This window comes from Engraulis encrasicolus, chromosome 9, assembly GCF_034702125.1.
Source record: "Engraulis encrasicolus isolate BLACKSEA-1 chromosome 9, IST_EnEncr_1.0, whole genome shotgun sequence".
Lineage (NCBI taxonomy): Eukaryota > Metazoa > Chordata > Actinopteri > Clupeiformes > Engraulidae > Engraulis > Engraulis encrasicolus.
This window is the reverse complement of record NC_085865.1, coordinates 13067614-13093278: the sequence shown is the minus strand read 5'-3', so window position 1 is coordinate 13093278 and position 25665 is coordinate 13067614. Positions and strand designations below refer to the sequence as shown.

The following is a 25665-nucleotide window of genomic DNA, read 5'->3' as shown; positions in this document are numbered from 1 at the left end:
GACAGAGTTGTTAGGAACAGCAGATAGATTAAACACTGGAACATTATAGAACAAGACATCTCACGTCTGTAACCATCAGTAACAACTTATAATACATTGTCTCAAGCTATGTCATATTTCTAGGAAAATCAAAACCGATAATGTCTACACCACCTTTGATAGATGCTGTACAGTGCATGCAAATCTCGAGTTGACTGTATCAAGATGGTCTCAGACAAAATGTTTTGTCCATTTTTTCTTACGTGATTTGTATACCTATACGATAAACTGTTATGTTGTGGTAGGCCTATGTAAATGTGTAATGTAGCCTACAAATTTGTTGGAGAAGTGATGAATATACAGTACCTGGCAAAAAATAAACTTAATCAAATGCACAATGTAAGATTATTTAAATGAGATTTAGAATGTAGGCAGTGAGATAGAAAATACCCAACTGTCCGGTTAAGGAGATGGGCTTCAGATCAGAGGGTTGCATGTTTGAATCCCACCCTTCCACTCCCTACAGCACTCCATGGCTGGGATGCCCTTGAGCAAGACACCATAAACCGACACTGCTCCAGGGACTGTAACCAATACCCTGTAGTTAAAAGATGCAAGTCACTTTGGATAAAAGCGTCAGCTAAATGTAATAATGTAATGTAATGTGTAAATACTCATCATTACACATCTAGTATATCATAACAATATAGGATACTCTTGAATGGCTCTGCCTTTACGTTATACGTTAACCATTAAACATTAAATGTTATACATTTGCTGTTACTAGAATGGCAATGACCGAGTTGTAGTGCATTACTAAAGGCCCTGTGTTATAGTAGAGCAGGGGTCCCCAACTTTTCTAGGTCTGAGGGCCAACCAGGGCTACCCGAGGGCTACTGAAGGCCTAGTTGTTTGTTCAGATTCTCTACCGATGTCTTGACATGGTTCTGAAATCACACTGTGAGTGAATGATAATTTGATCATATATTGTAAAGAAAATATTCTTCATAGTTTATAAAGAATTAATCTCATTTAAAATAAGAAAAATATGAACTCAGGCTAAAATCATCACTATTCATTAACATCATTGGCGGGCACCTCAGAAGCGAGGGCTACCTGGCGCCCATGGGCTACCTGGCGCCCATCACGTTTGTGATGCCTGTAGTAGAGTAATACTATAGATCAGTGCTTAATTTTCGGGGGAGCAAGGGGGAGCTAGCTCCGGAACCTCAGACGAGAGCTCCGGAACCTTGAACTGAACCTCATGGAAATACATCACAGACACCCAATCGGGGGGGAGCCACCCATCCTCTGCGCTCCTGGACCTCCCGCTTGACAAATTAAGCACTGCTATAGTTAACCTTTAATGACAGCGTTCCACTGGTGGTACGGCGTGCATTATGGGAGTATCCCACCCAGGGTGGTAATGTAGCTGCAAATCCTTACCGTAGTCATTCCCTATAGTGAAAACGTGCACTTCCTGACTGGCAGGCCTGTAGTGGCCTACTGCTCGGCCAGATTCACCTCCTTTATGCTCCAGCGTTTGTTTACTCAGCCCTAATCCGCCAGGTCTCTATTACTGCTTGCAGAAGTATCAAAAGTAAAAGTAAAAGTAAATGAAAAGAAATGTTTTTCTTCCAACACAGGTTACTTCTCTGACCAGTAGACTATCTAACAGGTAGACCTGTGAACTTGTCTTCCAACCAGCTGACTCTACACTGGTTGGATCAATTTGTGGTGGGTCCTTGTTATGCTTTTAGTGTTTTAATAGTAGTAATAATAATAATAATAAGAAAATAAAAATAACTTGGGTTTTATATAGCGCCTTTCATGGAACCCAAGGTCGTTTTACAAAGGGGGTGTAGGGGCTGTAACTAACTACACAGTAACTGCACAGTCTATATATATCTCTTTAGGCACAATGGAGTAACTGGTGTAACAGCTATGTAATATCATGTGCTATTGTTGTACTTAACACAACAAATTTACTTTTACCTTTGATGCCTCTGACTGTCTGGCCAGATACATCTCCTTTACACTCCAGCACAGCAGCGATGTGTACCGCCATGCCCAGCTAAGATCACGCAGGTGTACCACCTCTCCCCCAAACCACAAACACACTCTCCTGAAAAATAAAGGGGGTTAGGCCTTCACGCTGTCTAATGCACTCAATTTGAGCAATATTCTCCCACCTATCTAACCATTGGCACTTTTGATTCTAAATGTTACATTTATTAGGCCCATCTCTTTACCCTTCCCATTCATTGGTGGTCCCCTCTGCTATTAAGGGTTTCCCCCAGCACTTTACAGTTAAGGCGACTACCCTGATCATCAGTGCTGGACTAAGGCCAAAAAACAGACTGGACATTCATTGGTTTAGACCAGGCCCTCATGCGGCCTCCCTGCTCTTCTACAAATGGCTCAGGCCACGGCTTAATGGGCTGGACCAGTGTTTCTCAACAGGGGTGCCGGGGCCCCCCTCAGGGGTGCCGGAGAAACGTGGCTGAAAAATAAATTATGTAATATAATATATATTTGTCTAAATTGATAAGTTAATGCTAGTCGGTGGAATCTTTCTTCTGCCAATTACGCACAATAAAGTAAATATAGGTCGCCCCAGTCAGCTGCAACTTCGAGCGTAGGTCGTGTGACGTCTCCAAATGTCTTACTTTTCTAAGCTTGATTGGTATCGGATGTGATGCCATGTTACGGCCTGTTGGTTTGGAGTGCCTTGAAATTTTTCATTAATTGAAAGGGTGCCTCGTCAAAAAAAAGGTTGAGAAACACTGGGCTGGACAATGGCCTGCCCCAATCTATATTGTGGACCACCAGTCTATAATGAAATCAAACAAACAAAACAAAAATGGCCCCCTAAGGATTGTCAGCTGACCGAGAAAATGCCCTATGTGCCAAATATCCAGCCCAGCCCTGCTGATCATAACCACCTACCACTTCGACACCTTTCAACTCCCTACATCAGGGGTGTCAAACTCAAATTGACCGAGGGCCAAAATCAAAAACTGGAGCGAAGTCGCGGGCCAAACTCAATATTCTTTTTTTTTAAACGAAGATTGACTAAAATTGCTCATGTTTCAATTTGTTTTTATAACAGATTCCCATATAGTTCAAATGTGCCTGATATTCTGTTGCATTTGAGTGTGAGCTGGTTCAATGGCCTGGACCCACTCATATTCCTGTGATATACAGTGCCCTCCATAATTATTGGCACCCCTGGTTGAGATGTGTTTTTTAGCCTCCAATTATTTTATTTTTTTTCTAAATAATATGGGACCTTAATGGAAAAAAAGAGAAAAATCCAACCTTCAATACAAGTGCATTTATTCAGTGGGGAAAAAATCCCACATAAAGAAATAATTATTTGACATCAAATAATGTGTGTCACAATTATTAGCACCCCTGGTGTTAATATTTTGTACAACCCCCTTTTGCCAACAAAACAGCACCTAATCTTCTCCTATAATGTTTCACAAGATGGGAAAAGACATAAAGAGGGATCTTCAGCCATTCCTCTTTGCAGAATCTCTCTAAATCATCCAGAGACCTGGGTCCTCTCCTCTGTACTCTCCTCTTCAGCTCACCCCACAGGTTCTCAATGGGGTTGAGGTCAGGGGACTGAGATGGCCATGGGAGGAGCTTGATTTTGTGTCTGGTGAACCATTTCTGTGTAGATTTGGCCATATGTTTAGGGTCATTGTCTTGCTGAAAGACCCAGTGACGACCCAGCTTCAGCTTTCGGGCAGAGGGCAACAGATTTTGATTTAAAATGTCCTGGTATTTCAAAGCATTCATGATGCCATGCACCCTAACAAGGTTCCCAGGGCCTTTGGAAGCGAAACAGCCCCACAGCATCACTGACCCACCCCCATACTTCACAGTGGGTATGAGGTGCTTTTCAGCATGCGCATCTTTCGTGGTACGCCAGACCCACTTAGAGTGTTTGTTGCCAAAAAGCTCAATCTTAGTCTCATCTGACCAAAGCACACGGTCCCAGTTGAAGCCTCAATACCGCTTGGCGAACTCCAGACGCTTGCGTTTATGATTGTGAGTGAGGAAAGGTTTTCTCCGTGCATGCCTCCCAAACAGCTTGTTGGCGTGTAGACAGCGCCTGATGGTTGATTTGGAGACTTTGTGACCCCAGGATGCTACCATTTGTTGTAATTCTGTAACAGTGAGCTTTGGAGATCTTTTGATTTCTCTTACCATCCCCCTCACTGTGCGTGGTGGCAAAATAAACTTGGGTCCTCGTCCAGGCTTGTTTACCACTGTTCCAGTTGTTTTGAACTTCTTAATTATTCCTCTCACAGTGGATATGGGCAGCTGCAGTTGAGTGGCAATCTTCTTGTAGCCTCTGCCTGACCTGTGAAGGTCGACGCACATCTGCCTCACTTGTATGCTGTGTTCCTTTGTCTTTCCCATGTTTAAGAGTGGATAAGAGAAATGGCCTCGGTGTCACGTCATATTTATACCCCAGGGAAACAGGAAGTGATGAATTACTAATTAAATGTTCCTACATACTCTGGTAAACTTTGTAAACTACTGTAGAAATGACAGAAATGCTTCAATTATATTTATTTCCTGGGAATTGTTAAGGGTGCCAATAATTGTGGAACAGGTGATTTAATGAAAAATAATTATTTTTCAGTCAGGGATTTTTTTATTTTCTTACAATTCATTTGAGTTGAAGGCTACATTTTCCTACAATTTTCAGTGTGACAGTATTCTTCTGCAATAAACACTGAATTTATTTTAAGGCTTTTAACACATCTCAACCAGGGGTGCCAATAATTATGGAGGGCACTGTATGTATTTTCATGTTCAAATCTTTATGCGCTACACAGTTATGGTGTATGTGGGCCAACTGTAATACACATTTGAAATGACGGGCCAAATAAAATGGCTCCGAGGGCCAAATTTGACCCCCGGGCCTGAGATTGACATCCCTGCCCTACATGGCCTGGCACCCCACTACCACAGAGCTCCGTCACCCCTATTGCCCCTCAAGATCCCTAGGTTCATAAAAGTTGGAGCAGGCTTCACCCAACAATTTTTCATTTTCAGACATTTTTCAGTCCCTCAAGATCACTGCAGTCCTCTTTGAAGGGCCAGCTGGGAATCCAAAAGGCCACCAGTGACAGAGCCTTCCATGTAGCTGCCCCATTCCTTTGGAATAAACTACCCAACCACATTCAACATGACCCTTCACTGGCCAACAACACCTCAAAACTCATCTCTTTTTGGAGGCCTTTGGCTGCTGGTTTATAAGCACACACCTACTATATAGGTCTACCCACTCACATTATTATTGACTCGTTCCCCTAAAATATAAAATATTTTTTATTGGGAATGTGATTTAAGTGTGTTTTCAGTTAAACTTATAAAGTGTATATAAAGTATTTATTTTTGGAGGTTTTTATATGATATATGAAACTGCACTCCGGCTTTTCCAACAATGATAGCTATCGATAGCCTCTGACACTGCCTTGACCACCAAATATTATGCAGTAAAATATCTTTTTTCCATTTAGAACATACTGTAGACAGTTATGTATGATGTGAAAAGCTCAACAATCTTTGACACATTATTTGACTTCACCAAATGTTTCCTACAGTGATAAAATAGCTTACATTCACTTACAAACTCCTGTTACACTATACAGTGGGGAAAGCATTTACTATCTTGTTACAGTATAAGGCTTTCATTTCCTTTACTTTTTGCCCATACATTTATATAGTTCCTTTTCAACTCTTGTACTTAAGTACTCTAGCGTTTACCCATTATGAATGGCACATTCCCGAAATGGTAAATAAAAACGCATCATATCAAATACTTTGACTGTACTTTGATCTTTTAAATTTAATTAAATGAGTTGTCATATATCACTTTTATACGCAAAATAGTAAACAAAGTGCTTCACAGTGGCAAGAATAGGAGGCAAACATCATAAAAACACACATACAGAGACAAAGACATATAGCCTACACAGTGTAGTTCCTAAATCAAAGAGTGTAGCAGGCATAGCAAATGCTTATCTGCAGAAAAAGTATTTTGCTGCCTTTTCAAACAGTCCACGGAACAGGTAGGCCATAGCATGATTTAGGGGCAGCCTTGTTTTCAATTTAAGTTTAAGCGAGTCAAACATAAACAATATCATAAAGCCTATTCTTAATATATTCTCTGTGCACAAGCCACAAAACACAAGTCCCAGAACAAAGTAGAAATAGAATAGGTGCAAGGTAGAAATAAATATAATTACAAAGCATTGCTGTTTCGAGTCATTAAAAAATGTTTCAAGAATGTGGGCTTGCCTGTAAAATAAATGCAAAATATCCTGAGTGAATGGATGTATTTATTCCAATTATTAGCAAAGCTATTTATGTTAACCTGTCTTTCGTATATGACAAAGCACAGGCCACACAGAAACATATTATGCACAGTTTAAAACCAACATTTCAATGCTTGTGTGCAATAAAGAAATAAAAGAAACATTAACAATGTATGAGTAAATGCACAGGAGCTGTACTTTTATGACTTTTCTCACTTTGTAGTGATAAAGATTAGCCTGTGCACATGACAGCAGGCACCTTCAATTCAATGCATGTAACGCAGGGAAAGTAGATGGCATAGATATAAACTTACACCCCACTGATTTTGATGGAAATCAGTCATTTTCCCTGCTTCACTTAAAAAAAAACTTAACTTGTCTGATGTGTGTTACCAGTTTAATTCTAAATCACCAGAAATGAAACCCCATTGAAAATGAATGGGGCTTTATATCTGTTGAGTTCGAATTAAACTGGTGAGTTAACACCAAAACGTGGCATGGAAATCTTCGGGTATATTGAAGAGTGAAGTGTGGGGCACCAGGTCAACAAACAAGAACAGCTGACAGCAAAGCATCAAGGGTATCTGGGCTGCCATAACTCACATGCACTGTTTTTGCCATTGACTTCAATGTTAAACGCATCATGGCCATTATGAAGACAGAGAATGTCCTAACCAAGTATTGAACATTGCATGTTATGTAGAAAGTACCAAATTTCAACTGATTTAATGTGACCCGAATTTTGATTTTTGATATTTGAAGAAAAATGTTATTCTATTACAATATTCTAATGATGCGAATTCCCCAATTCATGGGTTTTTTGAGCTGGAAGGCCAACGTATATAAAAAGAAAAAAATTAATGATTGGAATAGTTTAAAAACTGGGCCATGAATCTATAATCCATGACAGTTTAACATTATTGATGGAATCATGGAAATAAATAAACTTTTTCATGCTATTCTAATAAAAAGGCCTGGAGCTGTACTTCTCCCTTTGGCAAAAGAATGTGCATAGCCCACCTGAACTGGATAGATTCGGAGACGCTCCCCCTCCAGTCAGGTAACACAAATCCAGTGTATTTTTAATGCACAAAGTTGCCTGTGACTTTGTAAGTGATCTAAAGAGAGTCCTGACATTCTATAATGACTTTTCAAATGTTAATTATGTATCAGATTCAGCGGAGAAGAGGTAGTGAAAGTTCTGTCAATAAACACATGCCATGTTGACTTGGCAACAACCAATAATGAATCCAGAAAATGCTCAAACCTTTATTTGTTGCATAAAATGGCCTGATAGCATTCAGAACAAAGTATTTTGGGGAACTGTGCAAGAGTATTCAAGTAGGCTACTTGTACTTTTCGTTTTGAAGTATAGAATCTAATGCTGTTAACCAATGAGTTGAAAATAAAGCCTAAACCTTGATATAGGGCTATTTTCAAATGAGGATTAGATAACTTGCTACTAATACCTTTTACTTTTGACACCTCTGCTGCACTGTAGCAAGAACATAACACATACAGTATATTTCTTGCTCAGTTAGCTTATTATCTTCTTACACAATAACGAAGCAAGACATTGGCATCAGATTAACAAATACCAACTCATTTTCACAGGCATGGGAATGCAATTTGCCTTGTGCAAGGTGGTGTTTACCTTATGTGATGTAGTAGGTGACAGTAGTGAGCCAATGAATGTATTTTCGACAACGCTATCCCCGGGGGGTTTGAACACCCATGGGAAATCAAGTTTGTTGAAGTCACCCAGATTCGTTTAAATCAAATAGAGACAAGGTTCTATTTCAAACTGTACAAATGTTTATTTATTTTAAATAAATACACACACACACACACATTAGTTCTGATCACCAAAAAGTAGCTAGCACTGCCATTGAACGTTGGCATATGGGCACGCTTTCTAGAGAAAAGCGTGTCCTGTGTGACGCTGTGACGTCATGACGCCATCTAGCGACTGCGCCATCTAGCGTGACTTTCGCTGATGATTTGGCAACATTGCATACTGAGTATGTCAAGTTTAGTGGTCAAGGAAAAGGAGAATTCATGTAGCCTAGTGTATGTCAGCTGTCGTTGTTAGGAAAACTGACACGCCGTTAACACATAGCCGGGTATTTTGAGAAACTTCGACAACCATTCATTTCCAATGGAACGAATGCCTCCAGAAGTTGCCATATTTGCAAAGCGTTGGGATTCTGTTGTGGTGACACAGGAATCGTTCCACGTGAAATCAGACATTTGGGGCCTGTCCGACACAGATTTCAATTAAATTTGGTGTTCCTATTTCCGAGGTAGAACCCCTAGTACGGTATCTGGCCTAAAGTCCTGCTCGCAATTTGAAGTTGGGGGAATTTCTCACTTGAACTGAGTTAGTGGGTCCCTAGGCATGAAAAACCACTGAGGTGCTCACTCACCATAGTGCCACGTTTTTTACAATATGGCCGCCAAATATGGCCACCATCACATTGTATGAAGAAATCTGGACCTATATTCTCATATTTTTTTTATGTTAATGCACATCATATATCAATTCTGACTAATCATGTGTGTGTTGGGATTCCTTATGGATGACCTTTGACCTTGAAGGGTCATTGGCCAGGTCAATTTAGCTATTATGAAGACTTTCAATGTTTATGTAGTGTTTTGTGTAATAAATGACAGCGGGAACAAGCGTGAGTTTCAGCATTTAGTTAACGTTCTTCAAGAGCATAAACAAATCAGAGTCTCCTAGCAACATACAGTATATGGAGACAAATCCTGTATCAGAATAAGAGTTCAGGACACAACATTTCCCCCTTTCTTTAAAAGAGAAGTAACCCATACACGTCTCAGACTACTGGAGAATGTCAAGTATCACTCAAGTAACCTGAGACATGTTTCATTAACATTCTTGGTAAGTATTAGGAGAGAATGAAATACTTCAGGAATAACAGCATGGTAATGAAAACTATCCATTACGATTAAGAACATCACTTGAATGTTAACACAATTGCATAGGTAAACATAAGTAAAGTGAATTGGCATGAGTAACTTAACTGAACCTTTTAATTCACTGGAGGTAACCTGGAAGGTAAGTAAAGGTTAATAACAAAATGCATAACAGTAGGCAGTCCACAATTAAGTGTCCACATTTAAGTGACATAGTCTTTCAGCCAGGTAGGCTGGCGGATTTCTCGCATGGGCCTGGGTTCTGGGGTATGGTTGTTTGAATCAGTGTCCTCGTCCACAGGCTGTGGATTTGGTGTGGTGTCATGGAACTTGGTGAGGTGCGAGGCGTTCCATGTATTACCATTGCTCAGCTTGTATGTGCTCTCACCAACTTTTTCACTGATGGTAAGAGGATCGCTGAACTTCCTGTGACCCTTAGGCACATGTAGTGGATTTTTCACACGCACTCTGTCCCCTTTTTGAAAAGCAGGAGGCTTGGCGCCACGCTTGGCGTCGGTGTAGGCCTTCATTTTCGCCTGGCGCTGGCTAACTCTGTGACGGATGTCAGCGTCCTTGGGAGCAGGCGGAGGAGAGGACGGAGGAGGTAACACAGACAGCTTTGTGCGCATGGGACGACCACAGAGGAGCTGGAAAGGTGAAGTCCCAGTTGTGGCGTGGGGTGTAGCGCGGTAGACGTGTAAAAAGTCTGTGACAACTGGCTTCCATGGCTTGTGCTGTTGTATGGCCAGCTGGATTGTTTGCTTGAGCACACGGTTGAATCTCTCAATTTGCCCATTGGCAGCAGGGTAGTAGAGAGAGGAGCGGTTGTGTGTAATATTTCTCTCTTGCAGGAAAGCGGCGAATGCAGCAGAGGTAAATTGAACACCGTTGTCTGTCACAATGCTCAGGGGGTTGCCATGGCGACTGAACACCGTGGACAGGAAAGTGAGAACAGTGTCAGTGGTAATGTTCGATGTGAATGAAACCTCTGGCCACTTGCTATAGTAGTCAGTGAGTGTAATTGCATACCTGCAGGCTGGGGAAGCAATTTCAAATGGACCAACAATGTCCATCGCAACTTTCTGCCATGGACCGTCTGGCAGAGGCACTGGTTGCAGCGGAGCTGGACGTGGCTTTGCTGTTTTGTCATTCAGCGGGCACAATTCACAGCCACGGAGGGCATTGAGTACCTCCATGTCCATACTTGGCCACCAGTACAATTCACGTAGGCGTTGCTTTGTCCGTAGCACCCCTTGGTGGGACTCGTGTGCAATGGAGATCAGGTCTTGTCGTAATGCAGTAGGTACAACCAGGCGAAACTGGTTGCGAAACACGAACTGGTCCTTGACGCAGAACTCATTGCGGAGCTTGTAGTATTGCAGGAGGTCAGGGTCGAGACCTTTGGGTTTGGCAGGCCAGCCACGCGATATCTGGAGACGGAGTTTGGTGATCTCGGGGCACGAGGAGCAGGCAGAGTCGAGGTCAGCAGCGGACAGTGTAGTACGAGCATCAGAGAGGAGAGCAACCATCTCAGGGTCAGTGTCGTCCTCAGAGTCGGAGGATGCAGCAGGTAGAGGAAGGCGGGACATGCAGTCAGCTGGAGCGTTTTCGGCACCTGGGCGGTAGATGATGTCGTAGTTGTAGCACATCAGACGCGCAGACCATCTTGACACACGGAGACCGGCGCGGCCGACCCCTTTGGTAGTAAGTAGAGTCGTCAACGCCTGGTGGTCTGTTCGCAAGGTAAAGCGTCGTCCCCAGAGGTAAGTACGCCATCGCTCGACAGCCCACACACATGCAAGGGCTTCCTTTTCAACTGTGGCATATTTGCGTTCAGCAGCAGACAGAGTTCGGGACGCATACGCCACAGTCCTTTCGACGTCGTCTGGGCCCACTTGTGAAAGCACACCTCCTAGGCCGTAGTCGGAGGCGTCTGTAGACACGATTGTAGGCAGTGTAGGGTCAAACAAAGCTAGAGCCTGACTGCCAATCAGCATTCTCTTGACAGTGTCGAAGCTAGCTTGTGCCTCAGCAGTCCATTGAAAAGCACTGTCAGGCCCTCTCAGGCATGCTCGCATTGGTTCCACCACAGTGGCATGGTTCTGCAGGAACTTGGAGTGCCATGAGAGCAGTCCGAGGAAGGAGCGCAGAGTTGAGGCGTCGGTAGGTGCAGGTGCGTCAGCGATGGCCTGAATGCTCTCAGGGTCAGGGTGTAGTCCATCCACTGACACGACGTGTCCCAGGAACGGCAGTTTGGGCTGGCGGAAGCGGCACTTGTCGTTGTTCAGTTGTAGGCCAGCAGTTTTCAGCCGTTGTAGCACAGCAGCTAAAGCCTTGTCGTGAGCAGGCATGTCGCATCCATGAATGACGATGTCATCCAGATAGCACTGCACCCCCGGCAGGCCATCCAGAATCACGCTCATCATTTTCTGGAAAGCTGCAGGAGCTGAAGCAAACCCGTATGGCAAACGGCAGTAGCGAAACAGGCCTTCATGGGTAATAAAGGCAGTTAGGTCACGGCTCTGTTCATGTAGTGGCATCTGGTGGTACGCACTAGCCAGGTCAATTGTAGAGAAGATGGCAGCACCCTTTAAGCTGGACAGCAGATCATCCATGTGAGGCAGTGGGTGTGCGTCAATGATCACCGCCTTGTTTGGTTCACGCAGATCAGTGCACATGCGTATTTTGCCTGACTTTTTTTGTATGACAACAATTGGTGACACCCAGGGTGAAGCATCAATGCGCTCAATTACGCCCGCTGCCAGTAGGTTGCGCAGTTCCTCTGTCACGGCATCTCGAACAGACAGAGGCAGGCGGCGGAGCTTTTGGCGCACTGGTTTGACTGTGTCATCAATTTTCACCAGGTGAACAAAGTTCTTTGCACAGCCGATGATGGGTGGAGTAGGTGTAGGTGTAGGCGTGGCAGTGGCACATTCCAGCACAGGCGCAGGGGCAGTAGGAGGCAGGACTCTGTTGTGCTGGATGCGCACCTGTAGGGACGCCATGAGGTCTCGCCCAAGCAGTGGAGTTCCGTTTGTCACAATGTAGAATGTGCATGCAACTGTGCGGCCATGTAGGGACACATTCGCGGACATGCAGCCAAGAACAGGGATGTGTGTTTTTGAATAAGACACAAGCCTGACTTTGGGCTGAGTCAGCTGAACATGGTTGAAGTGGCGCACATAGAGGCTTTGTGGCAGAATGGAGACAGAAGACCCAGAGTCCACGACTAAGTCAACTGTGCATGGCTGTGACTGTTCGGTTGCAATCTCCACAGTGCATGTAATTTTAGCAGTTGGGTTGGCAGAATTTTCTGTGTAAAGCACCAAGACCTCAGGAAGCTCTACTTCACGCACCTCCTGTGTATTTGGCTGAGCAGAGCGGCAAACTTTGGCAAAGTGTCCAATCTTTTTGCATTGTTTACATGTAGCTGTGATCGCAGGGCAGTTGGGTGCATTGGCTAAATGAGCATTGGAGCCGCAGCGGTAGCAGGTTGCTTGTTTACGTTTGGCAGAGCCGTTGTCGGTTGCAGCATTCGACTGGCGCCCTCTCCCCTTGCGTTGGGAAGTTTGCTGCACGGCTTGCACGGGGACCGTACGGGCACCGCTGATGCTCTTGGCATGGTCCACAGCCGATTCGATTTGTGTAGCTATTGTGATAGCTTTGTCCAAAGTAAAGTCAGCATCTAAGCCTAACAACAGTCTCTCACGAATTCTTGGGTTGCACACATGTTCAATCAATTGGTCGCGAATATGTTCATCTGCCTTCGCGCCAAAATCGCAAGTTGAAGCAAGGTCTCGCAACGCAGCAACATACTGTAGGATCGATTCATGAGAAGCCTGAGCCCGTTTACGGAATGCATGGCGCTCGGCAACTGTGTTAGTCTTTGGATTAAAGTACTTTTCCAATGCAGCCAAAGCAGTGTCATATGTAATACCTGTGTCCGGTAGGGAGTAAAAGATTCTCTGTCCCTCCGAGCCGAGGCAGTGTAGCAGTATTGCCCTCTTCCTTGCAACCGGCCATTCCTCACCAATCGCATTGATCACGAGCAGGTAGTTTTCGAAGATTTTCTTCCACGTTTTAAAAGGCATTGCAGGCTCACCCGGGCATTGTAAGAAGAAGGTCGGGAAGGGAACGTTAGCAGCCGTCATCTTTGCAGAAAAAGCAGTTGAATCTCGTCGCCAATTTTGTAGTGTTTTGTGTAATAAATGACAGCGGGAACAAGCGTGAGTTTCAGCATTTAGTTAACGTTCTTCAAGAGCATAAACAAATCAGAGTCTCCTAGCAACATACAGTATATGGAGACAAATCCTGTATCAGAATAAGAGTTCAGGACACAACAGTTTATTTCTTACATCAAATATGGCATCTTGACTCATTTGCTGCTATTATTATGACCATTCTGTGTAATATAGACGTTATGATGTTATGGTCAAGGTCTTTTCTGTACTCTGGACACCCCAGTTATACATTCTTCCTTATTAAATAGCCCTGAGCCAAGTTTTTTTCAACAGATTCTGGCACTTAAAGGGGTAGTCCGGTGTGAAATGGTTTACGTTGTGTCAATATGTGATGCTGAGCGCTGACGTTTGCCTCATACCTCGCATCCAAAGGTCCCCTGCATTCCGAAATCCGAGTGGTAGGCGGGACCCCGCGAGCTAGGTGAAATGCAGCTTCTGTTGGGAGGTCGTGGCACCTGTGTTAGCCATGGGGCTAAATCTTTACTTTACACCCATTTACGAGGCTCAAAGTTGCAAAAATGTTGATCCCGTAGTGTCGGGTGGTTGTTGACATGTAAATCCAGGCACTGAGAAGTTTGATAGTGCACCGTTGTTTTAACTACAATTACGTTTTTGAAGGCTGCGCCTCGGAGGACTCTGCCGGGCGCCACCATCTTTTTTTCTAGTCGCGATACGTCAATAGGTCATGTGATACATCACGTGGTTATTGGACTGCAGTCGGAGACCGTCTAAAAATGACTTCAGCTTCAGCGACAAAATATTACAGTACTTATAGGTTTGGTTTGTTTTTTTTATATATACAATGGGTGTTTTGTCGCTGAAGCTGAAGTTTTAGACGGTCTCCGACTGCAGTCCAAAGTGATTGCCAAGAGTCTAAAAACATCACCAGGATAACCTACCTAAAAAGATATTCCATTTCGTGAGAAAATGGTCTGATGGTCTGTTTTGCCCAATTTGGTGGTTTAAAATGAGAGAAATGAGATTCCATGGCTAAAAATGGCCACCCAGCTTTTTCATGAAATCCAAGATGGCGGTGAGTGCGGCCCCTTAAAATACAAGGTGTCATATCTCCTGTACGGCTGTAGTTTTGGTGTTTGTTCATAGGTTATCATGGTCAAGGAATTAATTTCTGCATGTATTATGCAAATCTGACTATCTGCAGCCCTGCGTAACCATGGGAAACGCTTCTGACGGCGATGCAGTTACAATTATGCGGAAAAACCATGATTTTGAAAGGCACTGAAAAGGCATGATTTTGAAAGGCACTGAAAGTCACTGAAAAGGCAAGTTTTTAAAGGAATAGTCCACCACATTTCAAGAAATTGCTCATATAGTTAAGTCCCAGTAAAATATGATAATACATAGGATTTTTTGTCTGTGTTTGCATTGCCTGGTTTAACAGTAGGCCTATAGCCAAATTAAGCGTAGCAATGCAAGTCTATGGGAGCAAACAAAACATCATCAAATGTACTTATAAACTACTGTAACATTAATGTAAAACTCACCAGAGTGCAAAACAGCTATTTAGTCCTGTCCTGTCCTGTGATTACTTGTAGCTTGATGCTAATGCTCCCATTTACTTCCAGTGATCATGCCAAGCTATGCTAATAATTCTGATACCAATAAATCTAAGTACTGAAAACACTGAGAAAAAAATGATTTGCACTTTCTTGAGTAATGCTGTGTCAAAAAATCAAAAAAGGGTGGACTGTTCCTTTAAAAGTCACCAGATTAACCAAAAAGTCGCTAAAGTCTCTATTTTTAGTCACCAGGGCTGTTGGTTGTTTCAATATCATTTATTTATATTATTGTAATGTCTACACTCTATTTCTGTTTACATGTTCAATGTTAACCCTATCCAGACTGGGGGGGGGCTAAAAGTGCCCGCACCAACTTTGATGTCGTATAATTCCTTAACGACTTAAGCTATGACTACGAAACTTTGTGACTTTTCCTAACATTTAGTTGGCTACAGTTAGGTACCGAAAGATTTTCAACGGTTTTCTGACAGGTATGTCTGACCAAAAATCACTTTACCATATCTATGACGCCATATATTTTCATATTTTTTTGTTATTTCCATTAGCATCAGACAACATTGTGAGCATTTAAGTGGTTTGAAGCAGAAAATCATTAACATTTAAGTGCATTACCTAAATTTGTTGGAAAATCCATTATAGCGAGATTTTGGGCATAATAATATAATGATGTCATAATGACATCATCATACCAGATAATTACACAAATATGTCCATATGAAGATCATCTCCCCCAAGTTTCGTAGTCATACTGTAATCCGTTCATGAGTTATGAGGGGGGGGGGGTCAAAACAGCCCCCCCCCCAGGCCCAGGAATGCCAAAAAAGCCCAGTCTGAATAGGGTTAAATGTTTATTTGTACTATTATTGACCACTTATTGTTACCAGTCCATCACTGTTATCTGTCATGTCTTGCACTTTATGTCAGTCTGTAAAATGTCAGTCTTGTATATGTCTGTCCTGGCATGGTATAGAGAGAAAACGTAATTTAATTTCCCTTGTATGTCTTATGCATATGAAGAAAGTGACAGTAAAAGCTGACTTGACTTGACTTAACAAAACCTCTGTGTTTTTGTCATGTCTCACTATTTACAGTATCTGCTAAATTTACGATGACACAGTGAGTGGTGGACAGCAGGGGTATAAAGGATGTCTCAAATTATAATTTTGACATAAAATTAGGAAAACTTTTAAGGAAGAAAAATGCCATTACTTACTTATCATTTACTTATGCGTTTGAATTATTTTGTTAAAGAAGATAAGAGACATCAGAAAACAGCTTAGTGTCAGGCTGCTTTTTTTCTCCAGAGAAATGGGAAGTCTGTGAAATGACAAACATGTTTTTAGAGGTCAAGCAATACAATTCAGACATTCCCAGGGTAGCAATTAGTTGAACTATAGCCTATACCCTGAGGACTGGCTAAAGACATCCTGCAGAGACCCAATCCACAGGTCACACAGCTTACCCCAGGTGGACATAGTCTTGGGGGTTACACTGAATGGCTAATAGTCTCCCAATGGAGTCTTCGACCATGGCCTCAGTATGATGCAAGCCGGCCTTGGGGTTGGATGGCAAGTTGAACAATAGCTGCTATCACCCCTTTTGGTTATACATACTGTAGGCTTACTCTTGTACCTTAGCTATTATGGTTGTGATTTTAAAGATATAATGTATCAAAGACTAGTTAACACAGCCCTGTTCATCATAATTGGAAGTATAAAGCTCAAGTGCTAACAACGATACAAAATCCAAATTCAAAGCTCCTGTAAGCAAGGCCCTAGCATATCTTTAAGCATTTTATCTGGCCACAAAAATCTCATATAAGCTGTTATACAGTAGTATCTTCACAATGTATTTCAGAATCTAAACTACATGTAATTGAATTTCTGATAACACTCCAAAGTAGGAAATTACATTTTGGTTCTTACTCATTTACAAACATTTGTAAATGCTTTGTTTGTCATAGGGTCATTAATAATTCTGAATAAAGCTTTTTGAGGGACTGTTATTCTAAAGGTTTCCCTGATACTGTATGTAAATGAATGGTATGATAACGAGCTATGATGTGGCGACAGCCGCTGCACTGCAATTAGCCTTTTCCCCTGGGACATCAGACTATGAACGGCCATCCGGGTACCTTGCTCTTAAATTTGTGTTACGCCCCTTTATGGGTGAAAACAAACTGAATGTCTCATTGACTTACATGCTACATCGGCTAGCCTAAATGAACACATTCCATACTTCAGCCACGGCTGTTTGGCTATATTATTTTAACAGCAGGCAACGTGAACGCGTGTTGCGCGTGAACAACGCGTGAACAACGCTAGTCTACAGGTCCTTCTTTCATTTATTAAACCCCATTGACTTGACTTGACTTGACAATTGACTTGCATGGGTTGTTTTCCCCCACAAATGGGCATAACGCACATGGAAAACGTCACGCCGTTCATGAGTATTACCAACTACCAGATACTTATGAACGGCCATCTGGGTACGTTGCTCGTGAATGTGTGTTACGCCCCTTTTTGGGAGAAAACAAACCGAATGTCTCATTAACTTACATGCTACATCAGCTAGCCTAAATTAGCACAGTCCATGCTTCAGCCACAGCTGTTTGGCTATATTATTTAAACAGCCGGCAACACAACACGTTTTGTGTTGAGAGTGAACAACGCTAGTCTACAGGTCCTTATCTTTCGTCTATTCTTTCCCGACACCACCAATTGACATGCATTGGCTTTCCACCCAATGTTTTCCCCCAAAAAAGGGCGTAACGCACATGGCAAACATCACGCCGTTCATGCTTATTCCATTGATCAGTTGGAGTGTATATATGTATTAGGTTCATTATGTCTAACTATTTAACTTAAACACTTTAGGTTTTCTTTTGCTTAAGACATGTAAAAGTTTTGATCTTTTAACTGACATGTTTCGACGGTGTTACTTCCGTCTTCATCAGAGGATCACTGTGATGTTTGTACAGTTGGGGTGAACGTTTAAGTCTACGTCACAGGCTGCTACTATTTCAAGCTTCAAATGCATTGAGTCGAAAGTTTCTGATGTCACATGAAACAAGCTAATAGGAATGTCGGAATGCTTACATCTCGCTCCATATCAGTCTGTCTGTCCTTTAGTGGTGTCCTCTGTCCTTGGTGTAGCCTGTAGGAGCACCTGTCCCTTTGCCCTACTGGACAAAAACTGCCCCTTTCGAAAGTTCTTTGTTTTTTGGGTCACTTTGGGGCCTGTTTGACATGATCTACAAATGCTTCAAGATCAAATGCATGTGACAATAATACCACGATATACAGTGAATAGCCTCTGTAGCCTAGTGAGGCCGTCTGAAGTTTCACAAGCTCCACCATACTTCATCATTTCTCCAGGATGCCCTCATCGCTGTATAAGTCCCTCATCACTGGGGTCACCGCACCAGGGTTACTTATCTCTGTTGGTGACAGAGCTTTTTGTGTTGCTGCCCCCATGCTCTGGAACAGTCTACCTCCCAACATACGCCAGGCCCCCACACTGGCTACGTTCAAGAAGCACCTGAAATCACATCTATTCACAGAGGCATATGGACCTTAACCTCACTGGCCCTTCCCAAGCGACCTTGGGTTCCTTGAAAGGCACTATATAAAACCAAGTTATTATTATTATTATTATTATTATTATCTCGGGGTCCTTGATGACTCACCATTCGTAGTAGTGTTGTAGGTGAATGGCACTGGCCAGTTTCAATCCCAAGCCTCTGGGATATCAACTTGGGCCTTGGTTTAGCTTTCAGAGCCCCAGATTGGTACCCCTGGAGTGTGTGCTCGTCCCTTTGGTGTGTGAGTGTGACTGTGTGAGTGAGTTGAGCACTGTGAGCTCTGTGAGGGGCCCTGTATTACACAAGACAGGATGTGGATGTGTTATTACTTCACTACTAAAAGGTCAAGGTCTACTAGGCTATGCGTGGTTTGAGTGCTCTTGGACGAGAAAGTTCTTGATAAGACATGCAGGAATGCAGGATAGCTTAAATTTGAATTGGGGGGAAAAAAACATGATTTTTTGGCAGTGCAGCCAAAATTGTGATTTTTATTGAAATTTGATTAATTGCAGCATGCAAACTAGTGTGTGTGTGTGAGTGTGCGTGCGGGCATGTGTGCGTATTAGGGCTGGGAATCGATCCACATTTCCTGGATCGATTCGATTCCGATCCAGAAGGTCACGATCCGATTCGATCCACGATCCGATTCAATTCGATTCGATATCGATCTTTTGTATTGCTGGGTTATCACTTTAACCCATTTATGTCTAGAATTCTAAGACCGGCTATATAAACCTAAATATCTCAGAATTTGATGCCCACACAAACATGACATACCTTGATATGAAAGAAACAAGCAGGAAACTTGGTAAGAGAGAGAAAGGTGGGAAAAGACTGGCACTATTTACTTGAACAGGCCGTGTGTATTTGTGCATGTAGCCTACATGAATGTGAAAGAGAGCTACAGGATGTGGTTGAGAAAATAGCACCTATAATCATCGGCAAAAGATCGATCCACAAAGTTGTGAATCGATATCGGAATTTTCAATCGTGAATCGATATTGGATCGCGGATCGATCTTTTGAACCCAGCCCTAGTATGTATGCATGTGACATATACTATGTGTCATATGCCATGGACTGTTGACTTTTGCTCGTGACTTTGCTTTTCTTGTAAAACAAGAAGTGAAAGTCAGTTTGGACAAAGCATTGAATGAAGAAGAATACTACAGTTTGACAGGAATTTGTTTGAGTATGCTAGAACGCATACCATGTTGTGCCTTCCTTGTTTACTCAAAACAGATAGTTCCTCCATTCAAGCGTTGTAATTGAAAAGTTAACTACCATAGTACTACTATGACAAAACACAGAGCCTTTAGTAACGCACTACGACTTGTCATTGCCATTCTGGTAACAGCAAATTTATAACAGTGTCTTAATGGGCTAAGTTAAGCTGTGTGCTAAAACATACCAAAAAAGCATTTGAATATGATATCGGGGATACCGTTCCCCCTCCATGTTCTCAGAAGCATGTATAACAGGTGGGACTGTCACTGTTAAAACAAGATTGTCCCTTGATGGCTTCCATAGCCAGTGATGTCATCAAATTCAGCTTGCCGCTGATTGGCTAGCCAGTTAGTGGTGGCTAGGACATCAGTTTTATAAAAACAGCCAGAATGGGTAGACTCGCTGGAACTCTCCCGGGATTTGTTTGTGTTCTGCGCTGTGCGTGTGTGATTGCTGGGTAGGCTGAGGTCCGACTGTTTCCAGCCTACTGCATGTCCCCTCTGTGAAGGTTTAAGGGTAGCCAGGTGATCCCCCTTGGCACACGGAGTCTGTTGTGCGCCGTATCCACCTGTGTTGAGAGGGTACCATCGAGGGTCATATTGTTCACCGCTGTTTTGCCCATAGTGATTTTAGCATTCTGTTTGTTGTTTTTGTTTTATTTTGTCCGTCCGCCATACTCTCTGTATTTTGTTTCTGTAGCCTAATTCATGCTCGCAGGGCAGGTCCCAGTAGTAGAGAGCTCTAGTGTATTATTAGTAGCTTAGACGTGTGACATGAATTCTCACCTGTGTAGTGGGTAACCATACTGATTGAATCATTTGCTTAGCGTGGGTAGCCATACTGATTGAATCACTTGCTTAGCTAGTAGGCCTACGCCTATGTGTGTGTGTGTACCGTGCGTGCTGTGTGCTACAACATAGGCCATTTGTTTCTGAGCACGAGTGGTGAACAACACGTATAGCTCTATCCTTAACTGACAGCCTGCCCTGTTATCCTGACCCTGCCATCATTTAGGTCTGTAGACCAATTGTTCTGTCTTTTATTTTATGTTGGCGGTGTGGATATTTAATGTGTTTTGTATAAATAAAGAAAGATCATTTCACTTTTGCAACAAGAAATCCACGTCTCTGTCCCAGTCTGTCAGAACCTGTGTTTGCCTTTGTCCACAAATATTTCTAGGGGCGGAATTCCCCTAGTGGCGTAGTCGTGTAATTGCAGGTATTCCAACTTGGTCATTATTATTTTGTGTCATCCCCTAAAGGTCCACTTGGTTACACATGGTTGAAGGGGGTCAAGAAATCACCAACTGCATGGAGGACCTCCACCTGTATGCCCTCGATACGATGTTCTTGGCCCTTTTCTTGGAGCAGTGCTTTGATCTGGCCGTGTTGTCGTGCGATTGAATTCAACACATCCGCTTTGGTCGTCCGCCGTGTCTCGCTCTCCTTAACCCCTGCATGTGCAAGGCTGAGCATGCTTCCAGATTTTTTTGAGGTAGGCATCTAGGTGTCTGCACTGATTCATTTGATCAGTTACGTCACCCATAAAATCTGCCGTGTCTCTTTCCTCAAATGTGTGCTTGAGGATGGTGTTGATGACGTGCACTGTGCAGGGGAGCCAAAAGTAGTTTTTGAGAGCAGCTTTGATGTTGGGGCCTTGTTCACTCACAGACACAACTTGTCAGATTGTCAGGTGGTATGCCAATTTCAAATAGTTCCTTGGTTATCTGTTCCTCTATGTTCTGTGCGAGTATGGTCAAATTCCAATATGGAAATTACGCGACTTGACAGTTTCCAATCTTCTGTCACAAAATGGCACTTACGGTGTACGACCGCATGTTGAAACTGTCGGTCCACATATCGGTTGTGATGCCTATTCCATATTCCATGGCTTTTTGTATCTGCTCTATTAGCCTCCCCTTTTCAGTTTTGGCACGCTCTTTGGCTGTCGCAAATGGTTTGCCTATGAGGTAGGACAGAGTTAATGTGACTTGTCCAAACTGTGCGCCAATATTTACAAGCCCTTGTGCCACCTGCATAAAGCCCTTCCCAGAGACAATATCATATGGGCGTAAATCCGTGCAGCAGAATTCTACAAAGTCATCCTCTAATTTAGAATTCACAAGGAGTGCTTCCATGTGTTTTAGGAAAGATGACATTAAGAGCTGCCCTGAGGTGGGTGTGGGAGACTTGTTTGCCCGCACAGCATACACACGGCATGAATGTTGTATAACCTTAACCCTAACCTTAACTCTAACCCTAAACTTAACCGTAAATCACTTGTTTGAAATGTTTGATTACTGTCATTTCCAGTTAGCCTTCTGTCACGCTTGATTGTTGACGTCCGTCCGCATTATTCTTCCCGCCAGAACCAAACTACCCCAATCGTCAGTTCCCCCTTTCGTCACCCAACCACGAGAAACGAGGCTATTCGTAAAGGCACCAGGAGGCTTAACGTTTATTTTTTATGTTTTTCTCGTAAAGACTTCACGAATGGCCCGAGTTACGGTTGTGTCGTAACAGATTTGATGTAGGCCTACCTGTTTTATGTCCATCATATTTGTACAGCGTCTCACATTGAAAACACATGACATAGTCTGCAATGGTGTCATCAGACAGGACGACTTGTCCAAATGTATCCCACATAGGGCTGGGACTCGATTAAAGTTTTTAATCAAATTAATGTATAGGCTTTGAAATTCATTAATCGAATTAATCGCATTTTAATCACATTTAAATATCTGACTTGAGAATAGTGGAAACTATTTTTTTTCACATGGATTTTGAATAATTGCAATAAATAAGCTTAACCCTATCGCGCCGGATGCATCATATATGTCTCATCAAATTCAAAGCCCTCTCCACGCTGACACAAAAAAAATCGATCTGAAAAACATCCTGCGTGTCATTTCCAAACGTCCTGCAGTACACGGAAACCGCCACAAGAGAGCAGCGGTCGACAACAAGTTGACCACAGCTCGGCGAAAAACAGGAAAATGGGGTAGAAGCGGTTTCCCTGACCGACGCTGAGATTTCGTCAAATTGCATAAGGTTTGTGTACAAATTTCCGAAATATAACTCTACATCCTTTAATTTGAACACTTGCTTTGTGCAATTAAGCAAGGAAGAGTTTATATTTTTTACACCGTGTTGCAGAGAGATCGTGCTAAAACTGATGAGACATATAAGCACCATCCGGCGGTGGCAGGAAGTCAGCCTCCAATGCATTTGCTCCATAGGGAAACTTACAAAGCACACCACGACGATCGTTTAACAAAACACACAAGTTGTTTTACTTCAAGACAAAGATATTGCCTTAAGAAACAGGTTTTACTTGCAATTTTGAAAATGTAATGCAAAATGTTGAAATTATGATCTCGTAAAAAATGCATTGAAGTGAATGGAGAAATGGTCCAATTGTAGTAATGGACCCATATATTCAAATTACACATCAAAAATGAATAATGATCTATATTACACTCATAAATAGGTTGTTGAGCATTCGATCAGCTATGTTTTTTACATAGATTTTAAAAAATTACCCAACCAGGCTGTGGGAAATGTAAAATATGGTCCTGCTAAAACAAGGATAGGCTTAAAAAAATGGCAGGATCTCACTAAATATTTAAAGATAATCCTCAAATTAAATTGTCTGACAACTTTTTTAAATTAAAAAAAAGTTGTAAATGCATTAAAAGTCATTTTTCAATGGTCATGAAATTGGAATTTTCATTCATTAAAAGCCTGATGCATCATATATGATGCATTAAATATCTCAGCGACCGTAACAAAATTTTGAATTTTTTTTTTACATTTCTTATAAGGGACCAATATTGAAGCAAATTCCAAAAAATTTGAATTTTCTCTCATTGCTTTCATGGTTCAGGTTTCACAGGGTTAATCTAAAAATATTGTTCATTTTTAAAAGAAGAGAGAACTCTTCTCAATTTCAGCAGGCTGTTCACCATCAGGCGTAATGCTGCCCTACACTGGTCTAATCCAGAACTATGTAGCTATATTACACTGCAATACATTTTTGTAATCGCATTAATTAATTAATCAAAAATTAATCAAAATTAATCAATCGCGTGATTAGTTAATCGAAATTAATGCACTAATGTCAGCCCTAATATTCCCACATATTGCTCTTTTGGTTGGCTTTCTGTACAACCTTTGCATCACCTTTTAAAATCTTCTCTCTTATTAAGTCAGCCAACTTTATCTGAATCCTCCTAGAAGTTTGGCGGTGCAAAGAAAACTACGGATGGCGTGTTGAGAAAAACTGTGCGAAACCGGAGCTGTAGCTCTTAAACTACCATTTTAAAAGGTAACATTTTACAGAATATGAAATATACAATAAAATGTGAGGAGGACACCCAGGTTAGGTTACTGTATGTAATTGAGAAGTTCTGTAACTGAAAATTGTGATTTCACCTACCGTATATTTCCAAAAGTTCTGTGTTGCGGGTTTTGACTATTTTGACCTTTCCCACCCGCACCCACAATAGTTTCAAACAAGTCCAACAGGCAGACAACAGATGCGTCCCTCTATGCTCGTGGTTCTCAACCTTTTTTGCCCAAATGTCCCCCAGGCCTCCTCATAACCTGTCAAGGCAATTTATCAGGAAGCCTACCATGTATAAGCCTGGATTTGAAAAAGTAGGCCTACCATGGGATTTCAAATAGATCAAGTAGGCCTAGCCTAAATTCAAAATTTCCAGACATTAGTAGTCTATTCAAAACAAACTTTTTGACTCTCACCAGCCAAAATGAACAGTAGCCTAAATGTTAATCTTACTAGCCAAACACACACTTATTAATGAAAATGAAAATGCCTATTAAGTTGGTATTTTCTACTAGCCGAACTGAAATTTCACCAGCATTTGCCCAGTTAGCTGGTGTTAAATTTAGAGCCCAGTTAATATGAACCATGGTAGTAGCTCTATCAAGCCATTTCAGCATCACGTGCAGGAAAGAATCTAAACATCGGCAAATAGGCTAAGAAACAAGCCTAAATAAAACCGATGGGGTGAATCATGTCTTTATTGTTCAATGGGAGATTTTTAAACGCCAAGGCACAAAGCAGTGTCATCCAAAACGTGATAAAACGGGTCTTCAGGTAGGCGACGTAGCTCTATTAATATTCTGTCAGTCGAGCGCGCTGTCAAGCGGGCGGGCGTGACATCACCCTATATTTCGCAAGATCGCACTACCGGGGCTAGCTACGCTTCTTACCCGCCTTTCAAGCTTCGCTGCCCGGTCAGCCCGCGGCAGACAGACCCGGCAGAACAGGCCAGATAGCAAAACAGCGAACGATCGTTTGCACACATTACCCACTCTGAGTCATTCAATTGCTACATAATCACAACATAGTGTCTACAAGTTGTAAGTAGTGTCTACTATATTGTTATAGAAGTACTGTACAAGAAGTAGCCTAGTGCAATGTAAGCCCGTGGCTGCCTGGTTGTGGTAAAAGGCTAAAGAATGCTAACTCTAGCTTACCCGGCTGGCTAAAAACATTGAGTGATCAAATGACAAAGTGGGGAAACCTATTTGTGTCAAATAAGTTTGTAGAGCATTTTTACACCAAGCCATGGTAGTGGTGGTATTTATAAGCATGTATGCTCTTTAAATGAAGCAAAAACTTTGATGTTGGAAATCACAGAAATCGCCGCCATGTTTCTCTGAAAATGTTGGCCAAAGCTGAACTGCAACTCAGAGCCGTAATACCTATATAGATATATACGGCTCTGCTGCAACTGAACTCTCTGTGCCGCCCTGTGGACACAGAGGGAATCACAATTCAGAAACG

General features: G+C 42.4%; 1 protein-coding gene across 1 annotated transcript in view; it reads right to left on the bottom strand.

Moving 5' to 3' along the window:
* The window catches only part of LOC134456103 (putative olfactory receptor 13C6), a 3004-nt gene extending 957 nt beyond the window's left edge, over nt 1-2047 (bottom strand). Inside the window, exon 1 of the mRNA XM_063207537.1 lies at nt 1975-2047. Coding sequence (XP_063063607.1) covers nt 1975-2047 — 73 coding nt within the window. The remainder of the gene's footprint in view (nt 1-1974) is intronic.
* Between the last annotated feature and the right edge of the window lie 23618 nt (nt 2048-25665).